A 12,488-nucleotide genomic window follows, 5' to 3' on the forward strand; every position below is an offset into this window, starting at 1 on the left:
CATGCAACCCATCTCAGGATTTAATGAACCTCAGGTTCTTTATATCTCAGCACATATGGTATTCAGTAAGAGGCTAAGTGATAGGCAAGATGTAGATTTATTGATATCCTTTGTAAAGAGGTTGCAGGAAAATGGGGCGTGAGAAGGTGGTCAGGTCCTGGGTGAGGCCCTGGGATTGGCTGTCCAGTGGAGGTCTTTGGCTCCATGCAGGAAAGAATTCAAGAGCGAGCCATAATAAAGTGAAAGCAGAGATAGACATTTCATAGACAGAATGCAGTTCATCTCAGAAGGTGAGAGCAGTCCTGGGAAAAACACACTCCACAGATAGAGTGTAGGTCTTCTCAGGTTAGAGTCCCCAAAATATGGGGTGGGTAGTTTACATGAGCTGGATAATTTCCTAGGCTAATGAGTGGAAGGATTATTCCTACTGTTTGGGGGAAGGGGCAGGGATTTCTAGGAATTGGGCCACTGCTCACTTTTTGCCCTTTTATGATCAGCCTGGGAACTGTCATGGCATCTGTGGGTGTGTCATTTAGCATGCTAATGGATTGCAGTGAGCATATAATAAGACTCAAGGTCTACTGGAAGTCAAATTGTCTGCCATCTTGGGCCTAATGTGTTCTAAACAGTTTATGTAGTATCCTCAAAGGCTATGTCATTCTTTTAAAGGTTGTGCCCTGCCCCTTCCCTCCTGTCTCAAAACCCCTCACTCGGAAGAATCCCTGAGCCTGTCTTACAGCCCCTTCTCTTCTGTACTCTCTACTAGGAATGCAAGTCCTGACCAGATCACTTCTCCTCCCTTCCTACAAGATTCTGTGTGAATGTTTCTTCACAGCTTTGGTTGTGGAAGAGCCATCCTGCTCGTTCCCAGTGAGAATCATTCTATATGTAGTTGTTTTTATATTTCCGTGAGGGGAGGTGAGTCACGCATCCTAGTATTCTGTCATCTTGAACCCACCCCACAAAGGTACATTTTTATTCATTTGCAACAACTACATTTACATACTGCTTAAATAATTGGAACAACGCTTTGTAATGAGGTGTGCTTATTATTCTGTCACTGAATTAGAATTGGTTTATCCATTCATTCAGTGAATATTTGCTGACTGTTTACTCTGTGTCAGATACTATTAAAGGTGCTTGGGATATGTAAGTGAAAAAAATAAATAGGATCTTTTTTAAAAAAATTATGGACTAGTGAGGAAAGAAAGACAGTGGAATAAACACGGTGGACTAAACTCTAAGGTTTGTGGTGAACAGTGAGAAGATTGGACAGATAAGGGAACCAATTGTTTGACAGCTTTGGATGTTATTTTAAAGAATTTAAAATAAACACAATATGCTGCTGCTGCAAAGTCACTTCAGTTGTGTCCGACTCTGTGCGACCCCATAGACAGCAGCCCACCAGACTCCTCCGTCCCTGGGATTCTCCAGGCAAGAACACTGGAGTGGGTTGTCATTTCCTTCTCCAATGCATGAAAGTGAAAAGGGAAAGTGAAGTCGCACAGTGGTGTCGGACTCTTAGCGACCCCGTGGACTGCAGCCTACCAGGTTCCTCCATCCATGGGGTTTTCCAGGCAAGAGTACTGGAAAACCCAATATGCAGTGAGCAGCTGATGTGGATTCTTTAACTGAAAATAGACATCATCAAAGTGTATTTTAGGGAGATTATGGGAATAGGTAGTATCTGAGATGGGAAGGAACTTGACATAAAAATGATTAGGGAACATTCTAGAGTAGCTAAACTCTAGACATGAGGTGCGAGGATGTAGAAGGATCTAGAAAGACATACATCTGAGCTAGCAAGAGTCTAGCTAAATTTTCATGATAACAGATAAAGGGAAGAAGAGATAAGAATAAAAGCTGACTACATTTTGAGCATAAATATTAAGGAAAATGTTTATCTACTTCCATGTACTAAAGTTTGAAATATATATCGGGGAAAAGTTTTCTGAAAATCAAATTGCATTCTGCATTTTTGAAGGATTTCTTGTCTAATAATTCTGTTATAATTATCTTCATACAGTAATTAGAAATATAAAGAAGTATGTACAAAAAGAATCTCATTTGGTGAAAAATTTGAAACAACCAAAATAATGAACAATAGGAGATCAGTTAAATAAAGTTTCATCTAGTCTAGTTGGATCCCTTAACTTCATTAAGTTGATTAAGAGAAAACTTTTGTTAAAGTTGAGACATTAAGTGGATATATACATGCCTTAAATATTTCCTTTACTTCAAACTTTTGTACATTCGTCAATTTTTTTTATGTGGGGCTATTGCCTTTTCCATACCAGTGGGCATATGATTCCCATTAAAATATTGTCTACAGTGTTCAGTTTGAGTTTCTTTAAAATGACATGAGAATTTAGTAATATTTGTGAAACAATCTGAGTGCATAATTGTTGACTTTTATTACTTTACTTTTTTTTTCACTTTTCTTGCTGATACCTAAATTACCATCTAAGTTTTTAATCACTTAACTTTTTCCATTGCCACTCCATCAGTTCAGTTCAGTTGCTCAGTCGTGACCGACTCTGTGACCCCATGAATTGCAGCACGCCAGGCCTCCCTGTCCATCATCAACTCCCAGAGTTCACCCAAACTCATATCCATCCAGTCGGTGATGCCATCCAGCCAACTCATCCTCTGTCATCCCCTTCTCTTCCTGCCCCCGATCCCTCCCAGCATCAGAATCTTTTCCAATAGGCCACTCTAAAAACTTTGGCTTCCATTCATATACGGAAAATAAGTATAGTTTTGAATAGAAAAATTACAGTATCTGAGATATAATTTAACAGAATCTAAACTCTGTCTGCCCTGTTTGAGAATGGCATGTGGTATGTGTGTGGTGGGGGTTGAGAATGGGGGGAGTGTCCCTTTTTGCACTTTATATTCCATAATTGTTCCAATGCAAAAAGACCTGTAGCTCTCTTTTCAGTGTTTGTATTTATTTTAGCCCCAGTGTGACAGCAAAATATGGAAATACCTAGGAAAACCTAGTGTCTAGAAGCACTGTACACTTTAGAATAATATTAGAAAATATGGAATTAGGTGGGAAGTAACATAAAGCTTTGGGGGGTGTTTAAGGAAGAAACAAGGATGAAGAATCAGATGTAATTCCTAAAATGTCCCCTCCCCACATGTTGCCCTCACTTAGTTAATTGGTTCTCAAATACATAGGCTGATTAAAATCTCCTGGAGAGCTTTAAAAATAATGATTGCCTGAGCTGCATCCCAGATATACTGATGCAGTTGATCTGAAGTGGGACCTAGGCCTCATTATTAAAAAAAAAAAAAAAATTCCCAGATGATTCCAATGTGTATCTTGCATTAAAATCTATTTTTTTGTCAAGTGTTTTTAGCTCTTTATCCTTAGGTGGTATTGGGTAATTTATGACTGACTACCTCCACCATCTAGGACAAAACTCTGTGGTTTGAGGAATTTCAATTGGCATATATGATCTTATTCTCTTGAGGTAGGAAGGTGAAGAGGAAGGTTATCTTCATTTTGGATCTGAAGGCAGTGTCATTTCCTTCATGTAGAGGCAAAGTAATACTGTTAATTTTCCAGCTACGTTCAGAGATCTAAGGAGGCATTACCATTACTGTAGTCGCTCAGTCGTGTCCGACTCTTTGCAACCCCATGGACTGTAACCTACCAGGCTCCTCCCTCCATGGGATTCTCCAGGCAAGAGTACTGGAGTGGGTTGCCATTTCCTTCTCCAAGGAGGCATAACTCAAGCTAATAGACAGTTCAGACTGTGGTTCAAGCCTTTTTTCATTTATCCTAAGTGGCATTGTACTATAAAGTATCCTTCAGGAAAGGATCAAGTGTGTGCCACAGAGGGTAAACTTACTTCATCTTTCACTGCTGAATGGCTCACCACTGAAAGCCACAAATGACTCATATTAGGCCGAAGAATTGATGCTTTTAAACTGTGGTATTGGAGAAGACTCTTGAGAGTCCCTTGGACTGCAAGAAGATCCAACCAGTCCATTCTAAAGGAGATCAGCCCTGGGATTTCTTTGGAAGGAATGATGCTAAAGCTGAAACTCCAGTACTTTGGCCACCTCATGCAAAGAGTTGACTCACTGGAAAAGACTCTGATGGTGGGAGGGATTGGGGGCCGAAGGAAAAGGGGACGACAGAGGATGAGATGGCTGGATGGCATCACTGACTCGATGGACGTGAGTTTGAGTGAACTCCGGGAGTTGGTGATGGACAGGGAGGCCTGGCGTGCTGCAATTCATGGGGTTGCAAAGAGTCAGACACGACTGAGCAACTGAACTGAACTGAACTGAGGCCCTAGAGAAGCCTGTCTTTATGGCAGTGACCTTAAAATCATTGTTTATGACTTGTGTTAGGCAACCCTTAAGATGGCCTCCAATAATTTTTGTTTTCTGGTTTGTCTGCCTTTGTTAATTTTTTCCCTTGCATACAGGCCGAAGTGATGGAACAGTACTGAAGATTAGGCTATGTGGCTTCCGTTTGGGGCACTCTTTCTCTCTCATTCTTTCTAATTCCTTGCTCTGTGGGAAACGAACTGCCATGTGGCAAATGGAGCTTTGGCAAGGTTTATGTGGTGAAGAAGTGGTATTTCAAACCCACAACCAGTGAGTACCTAAGGTAAATTCCTCTCTGAGTTGAGCATTGAAGGAACAAATAACTGCAGTTCTGGCCAACACCTTGATTATAGCCTTACAAAAGATTCTAGCTAGAGACACCTAGCTAAACCTTGCCCAGGTTGCTGACCACATTAGCTATGAGATAATTAAAATCATTTTTAAACCATTAAGTTTTAAAGTTAAACCAATTTAAGCCATTAAGTTTTAGGACAATTTGTTGTATAACAATAGATAATTAATACATGGCTGACTGGATATGTCAAGAAAAAGGCCTTCTGTCTTCAAGATAAATGTTATTATTCATCTCATATTTCAGTTATTAGAATACAAGTTCTATTGATATGAAAATTAAATAAATTTTTATCATTTCATAAATTCAATTTGAGGATTTGGAAATTGGAACCATATAATAACCAGGAAGTAAAAGGAAACTGAAATATTTCTCAGGTGAGAGTAAATATAGGAGTTATTGGAAAGAGACTAGGACTTTCTCTGTTGCTTCCCGTCAAGTCTTCTCAAGAAAAAGTATATTTTCTAGACAAGCCACTCAAAGTTAGAGGATGAGTGGAAAAATACATGGGAGGAGTATTACCTTCATTGAAAGCAGCAGCTTTGCTGGATAAATATAGAAGTGGAATAAAAAGTAGCTGGGGGAGGGGCAATAGAGGGGTAGGACATTGAGATACAAACTATTTTGTCTAAAATAAGCTACAAGGATAAGTTGTACAAGACAGGGAATATAGCCAATATAATAACTATAAGTGGAGTATAACCTTCAAAAACTATGAATCACTGTATTGAACACCTATAAATTATATAATATGTATCAACTATACTTCAATAAAAAAATAAAATTAAAAAAAAAAGGAGTAACCTGGCAACAGTGCTGAAATGTCTAGACATGAAGTTTTTAGGAACTATATCATATTAAGATATGCATTAAGAACTCAAACCAGACAGACCAATTAATAGGTATTCTCTAAAAACTCTGTTTTAAGGCAGTTGTAGAAATGTTCGAAGCTGATAATCATCTGGTGCCCACATAGTGACCTGAATCTATTCTATGAGAGTGGTGGTATGCTCTGATTCACAGTAACCACTCATTGTTGTTGTTGTTCAGTTGCCCAGTCACGTCCAACTCTTTGCAACCCCTTAGACTGCAGCGTGCCAAGGAATCCCTGTCCCTCTTCTCCAGCCCCACAGTTCAAAGGCATCAATTCTTTGGCATTCTGCCTTCTTTACAGTCCAGCTCTCACAACTGTATATGTGACCACTAAGAAGACCATAGCGTTGACTATATGGACCTTTGTTGGCAGAGTAATGCTTCTGCTTTTTAACACACTGTCTATGTTTGTCATAGCTTTCCTGCTAAGAAGCAATTATCTTCTGATTGCGTGGCTGCAGTCACCATCTACAGTGGTTTTGTAGCCGAAGGAGAAGAAATCTGTCACTACTTTCACCTTTTCCCATTTATTTGACATGCAGTAATGGAGCCAGATGCCATGATATTAGTTTTTTGTTTTTCTTTGTTTTTTTTTAATATTTAGTCTTAAGTTGGAGAAGGCAATGACAACCCACTCTAGTACTCTTGCCTGGAAAATCCCATGGGCAGAGGAGCCTGGTAGGCTGCAGTTGATGGGGTTGCGAAGAGTTGAACACGACTGAGCGACTTCACTTTCAGTTTTCACTTTCATGCATTGGAGAAGGAAATGGCAACCCACTCCAGTGTTCTTGCCTGGAGAATCCCAGGGATGGGGGAGCCTGGTGGGCTGCCGTCTATGGGGTCACACAGAGTCAGACACGACTGAAGTGACCTAGCAGCAGCAGCAGTCTTAAGTTGACTCTTTCATTCTATTTCTTCACCCTCATCAAGAGGCTCATTAGGACAGGGTGCTTAGGGCTGGTGCACTGGGACAACTCAGAGGGATGGGATGGGGAGGGAGGTAGGAGGGGGGTTCAGGATGGGGAACACATGTAAACCCATGGCTGATTCATGTCAATGTATGGCAAAAACCACTACAATATTGTATAGTAATTAGACTCCAATTAAAATAAATAAATTTAATTTAAAAAAAGAAAGAAAAAAGAGATTCATTAGTTCTTTGCTTTCTCCCATTAGTGTGGTATCATCTGCATATCTGAGATTGTTGATGTTTCTCCCGCATATCTTGATTCCAGCTTGTAACTCATCCAGCCCAGCATTTCTCATGATGTGCTCAGCCTATAGGTTAAACAAACAGTGTGACAGCAGACAGCCCTGTTGTACTCCTTTCTCAATCTTGAGCCAGTCAGTTGTTCCATACACGGTTCTAACTGTTGCTTCTTGACCCACATACAGGTTTCTCAGGAGATAGGTAAGATGGTCTGGTATTCCTGTCTCTCTAAGAGCTTTCCACAGCTTATAATGATCCACATAGTCAAAGGCTTTAGCATAGTCAATGAAACAGAGATAGAAATTTTTCTGAAATTCCCTTGCTTTCTCTGTAATCCCCTTGCTTTCTCTGTAATCCAGAAAATGTTGGCAATTTGATCTCTAGTTCCTTTTCCTTTTCTAAACCCAGCTTGGACATCTGGAATTTCTTGGTTCACATAATGCTGAAACCTAACATGCAAGATTTTAAGCATGACCTTACTAGCATGTGAGATGGATGCAGTTGTGTGATAGGTAGCATCTTCTTTGGTACTACCCTTCTTGGGAATTGGAGAAGGAAATGGCAACCCACTCCAGTATTCTTGCCTGTAAAATCCCATGGATGAAGGACGCTGGTAGTCTATAGTCCATGGGGTCGCAAAGAGTTGGACACAACTGAGCAACTTCATTTTTTCACTTTTTTTCTTGGGAATTGGGATGAGGATTGACCTTTTCCAGTCCTGTGGCCACTGTTGGGTCTTCCAGATTTGCTGACATAATGAATGCAAAACCTTGATGGCATCAACTACTCATACTGGTCCTTAAATGTTTTTAGCGTCACTGTAGTTCATAGTAAACTTTTATAATATATAAAGTTTTGGTTTTCTTTAACCAAGTGTCATCTGTGTGTAAAGTTGAACTGTGTGAAGTATAGGCTCTCTTGTGTCTTATTCATGCCTAGGTATATGGCAGTAGGATAGTAGTGTAAATGAAGCCACATGATAAAACGTATACATCTTTCTAATATATCACTTTTTTCCACTAGTGTGAATTTTATATTAAAGCAGACATAAGTGTATTATGGAATAAAATGCAAAAATCACATGAGTTTTAAGAAAATTTTTCAAGAAATTTTGTGTCTTTGGTGGGATTCCTTTTCATTATTCCTTAGACTCATTCTCTACCTCTACTATTATTGATGTTTCAGTAGGAAATTTGAGAGGCATTGATTTAGGGTATTTGTGGTTACAGAATTGCCTTCAGTACAGCCAGTTCCAGGCTTCCCAGGTGACTCAGTAGTTAAAGAATCTGCCTGCAATGCAGGAAATGCACGAGATACAGGTTCGATCCCTGGGTTGGAAAGATCCCCTGGAGAAGGGCATGGCAACCCACTCCAGTATTCTTGCCTGGAAAATCTCATGGACAGAAGAACCTAGTGGGCTTAAATGCACAGGGTAGCAAAGAATTGGACACCACTAAAGCGACTGACGCATGCACAGCCAGTTCCGTAGTCCATCTCTATGTTCTTTAAGAACCAGAAGGGGCAAACACTAAGAGATGGAAACCAAGAATTTATATCCAGCATCCTTTCTTTTCTGTCATTAAGTTGAATTTTTGCCGGCTCAAAGCCTGATAATTTATTTTATAGCATTTTTATGTAAAAATATTTTAGTTCACTAACTGCATTGAAAATATATTTTTTATTCTTTTGTTAACTATTCAGTTTTTTCCTTCCTAATTCTTGAAAACCAATGTATTTAACCAGTTTTCTCTTTCAAAGAACATTTAGAAAAGATTACTCTGTTTATCTGGCTAATTTGCACAATGCTCTCCGTTTGTAAATAAAGAGGTGCATGTAAGAGTTGAATAGGAATCAGAATTGGAAATTTCATTTTTTTACTCCTTTTTATTCAATTCATCACAGTATAGACTAATTATTATATATCAAGTGAATTTCCCAACATGGCACATTTGAATGTAAATGTAAAGGTCATATTTCTATAGGAATACTTTTTTTTAAAGGCTATTAACTAATAATTGTAATCATATAAGAGCAAGAAGCACATGCTGAGTGAGCTCAACTCTTGTGGCAGCTCTGAACCTAACCTGCTGTGTTATTGGGATCTATTAAAATACAATCTCAATTCCCTGGTCTACAAATGAAATAGTAAGGACTAAGATTCCTTGCAGTTGTAAGACTCTTGAATTCTAAGTATATGTAATTAGTACAGATTTTATTTTCTAAAACTTGCACATTAATAAATAAAGGGGGGAGGATAAAGAATTGTTAAGTGTTTCTAGAAACACTACTGGATCATATTTACTGCTAAATATTGATTAATTCAGTCTTGCTTTATAATTTGTTAATAAGTATAATTCTAGTCAGAGTATTTGATCCTAATATAGCTCATAGCTTATATACATACACACTATTTCTGTTTAAATTTCCATATAACCATCTTTCACCCTAACTTTTAAAAATTAGTTAAAATTAGTTTCATTATGAATTCACTTTGATATTAAACATTCAATGAATTAATATAAAAAATTTATTATGAGTAGAGACACTCTGCTAGGCAGTAAGGAAAACAAATAATGAGAAACATCGATTCTTATCTTGGTATGTTCCCAAGATACCAGGCACAGAAGCTTGATCTAGGAACCTAAGTTATCAAGGCCCTGGAGTCAAATAATAAAGACTATTAGGCATGGCATTTCCCCAGAGTATACCTGAGGACAGGCAATCCTTCATAGCTTCCTACAGCCTCATCATGTAGGTGAGCCACAAGAAAATCAAATGAATCTGTTATTTCTGTTGACCTAGCCTTTTTATGTAACTCTTACCTATAAATGTACTATGAGATATTTGTATGAAATAAAGGGACTTTAATGACAAATAGTTTGAAATCAAAACCACCATTGTTAGCATATCAGCAGTTTAACTTAGATAAATATTGGCCTTCAATTGAGCAATAAAGTACTACGAAGATCTTCTAATGGAAGTATTATGAACTAGAAATTTATCTTTCCAATAAGTCCATCATATGTAGCCTGACCTCAAGCCTTGATTACTATTCAGAGTCTCAAATCCCTAACTATAGACTCCACTTCAGACATTGTGTCTTCCCCATTCAATAGGAAAGCAACTTTCAATGCTGGCATATTTTAAATGGCAGAGATTTCTAGAGATTAGAAAAACTACTAACTTAAGTATGCATATTTTAAAAGTATTTTACTTTTCTTCTCATGAACTTAAACAAAGCTTAACTTTTAAATCCTGTAAGTCCTTTTATCTGCAGTGATTTTACTTATAAGATCCAATTTAGTTGACGAGAATATGTCACAAAACATAGTTCACATTTTTGTATTGTTCCCTGTGAGACGTCTATTGTAAGAAATGCTGCAGGCTGTCATTTTTGTCTGCCATCCAGGATTTGCTGGCCTGACTGCTGTGTACTAGACTTGATGTTGGTCACAAGGGGGAGGGGGACTTGCAGTGGAGCCAGACGGTTTTGTTATTGCTTTAGAATTAAAAGCATATGAAACAGATACAGCTTATTAAGGTTGTTTTTTTTTTTATAAATAACATAAACTTAAATAACAAAACAGTAAAGTTCAAATACAACTTAAAATAGAGTTTAATGCTGTAACCAGAGGAGAAAAGCACGATTATTTGCGGGAAGAACATTATTAAAAGCCTTATTCCTGAATATGAATTATACAAAAGAAAGATTATGTTACCTCAAAAAAACATAAAAGATTTTTGGATTTTACTTTTAGGGATTATAAAATGTTATCTTGTGGTGAGTGAGATGAAATACAGTATTATCATCATTATTGCTATTTTATATACAAGATTTTTTAAAACATCCTGTAAGCAATACCCTTTCAACTGGAGCAGCATTACGAATTTTGTTCTTGTTAATTGGTAGGTACGAGCATGTTCTAATTCTATACTTTTATAAAACTACTGCTTTGACTCATTTCCATAATGGAATTTTTGAGAATACTTGTTTCTTTTCTGATTAGAGTGGTTCATAATTTTTCACTAGAACGTATTCAAATACTGCTCAACTTCCATAGTTAGTGTTGGCTTGATTATCTGACAGATCATTCCAGCAGCCTTTAGGTCTGACACATCTTATATAACATCATCTGCATTATTATTATTATAGCAGCCATTTTATAAGCAGATAGGAATATTTAAATAATCATTATCAGATAATCAAATCTAACATACTCTTAAGGGTAAATTAACTTAAGAAAAAAACATTACTATTACTAACATCATGATTGTACAACCAGTTTTACAACTTTTTACAACTTTTAGTTACTAAATCTGATTTTTGTGTATATTTTTTTCAAATCTTTCTTTAATGCAGTCTCTTAAAATAAACATAAATGCGCAAGTCCAGCTTGATCAGTTTTTCAGTAGTTTTCCAGCCTTTCTTGGTTAGTTTAAAAAAGAGAAAAGAAAAGATGAAAAAGAAAACAGTCCACTTAAAGAAATCTCCCTGCTGGAACTGGTTTCTTATATGCCATATATGATTAGGTTATTGCCATAGGAAGAAAGTGGGCTGTTTTTTGTTCTTTCTTCGTTTTTTTCCCTCTTACTGGAACCCCCTTTTGATTTAAGGCAACAAACATTTCTCCTCCACTGTGTGTCCATTTAGCTGATGCATATGTGTTGTAATGGTTTTCCAGAATTAATTCTTTGAAGTTGCAGTCCTCATTGCATTCTTTCTGCAATGAAGAACAACAAACAACATTATCCAAATGATTTTTAGGACTCAAACAAAGAATAAACATAATATTTGGTAAAATTAAAACCTACATGACTTTTTTGATCAAGAATAATGCAGTTTGTTGGATAGCATATTTGAAAAAAGATCAGATTTTTTTACAAAGCTAAAATGCTATACATTTAGTTATGCAACATAGTTCCAAACATGTTGCTTTTTGGCAATCAGTTGCTACTATTCTTAAGAGCTATTTTCCTCTAATTAGCAGCTCTCATATTACTATGCCCAAGTCACTCTTTTCCTAACCTTGAGATTTTTATATAATTAGCAGATCCTCTGGCTGAGCACACACACATACTCCTTCCCTCAGCTGAAGTCATATTTTACAACTTTTATTCATTTACTATTATACTACCTGTGATAGTGGTGGAAAATTAAAAAGTTAATTTGCTCATCCATCCAGCTTGTCATTCATTCAGTTAAACTTATATTTTTATGTAGTCTATGCCAGGAATACAAAATAAAAGTCAATTATACTGTATCATAGTGGGATAAACTGTTACATATTTTGTATTGTAATAAAGAGGGAACAATGGGAATGCTTATAAGTCAAAGTCTATCATTGTGAGATTGTTGTTGATAAACAAAAGTCTGGATTTTTTTCACCAAGAATTTTCATATCAACAAAGTGCAAACTGCATGGACTTTAACAAAAAGAGCTGACAGATGGAAATTTTATATTTTAAAGATCTAAAGTGCAAATGAAATTTTAGAGCTAGAAGGATCCTTGCATGCATGCATGCTCAGTTGCTGACTCTTTGCAGCACTTTGGACTATGGTCCGCCAGGCTCCTCTGTCCATGAGATTCTCCAGGCAAAAATACTGGAGTGGATTGCCACTTCCTCCTCCAGGGGATCTTCCCAACCCAGGGATCAAACCCACATCTCCCGCATTGCAAGTGGATTCTCTACCACTGAGCCATTGGG

The 12,488-nt window shown here is 37.3% G+C and overlaps 2 protein-coding genes across 5 annotated transcripts in view; one reads left to right on the forward strand and one right to left on the reverse strand.

Moving 5' to 3' along the window:
* FAM227B (family with sequence similarity 227 member B) overlaps positions 1-12,488 on the forward strand; it is a 212,363-nt gene that overhangs the window by 69,761 nt on the left and 130,114 nt on the right. The gene's annotated exons all lie outside the window — the stretch shown is intronic.
* Positions 10,381-12,488, reverse strand: part of FGF7 (fibroblast growth factor 7) — a 61,649-nt gene continuing 59,541 nt past the window's right edge. Inside the window, exon 4 of one of the 2 annotated variants that reach the window (XM_005211861.4) lies at positions 10,381-11,503. In XM_005211861.4, coding sequence (XP_005211918.1) covers positions 11,309-11,503 — 195 coding nt within the window. In that variant the 3' untranslated portion in view covers positions 10,381-11,308. The remainder of the gene's footprint in view (positions 11,504-12,488) is intronic. The other variant, NM_001193131.1, reaches the window with a different exon arrangement.

This window comes from Bos taurus, chromosome 10 (assembly GCF_002263795.3).
Source record: "Bos taurus isolate L1 Dominette 01449 registration number 42190680 breed Hereford chromosome 10, ARS-UCD2.0, whole genome shotgun sequence".
NCBI lineage: Eukaryota > Metazoa > Chordata > Mammalia > Artiodactyla > Bovidae > Bos > Bos taurus.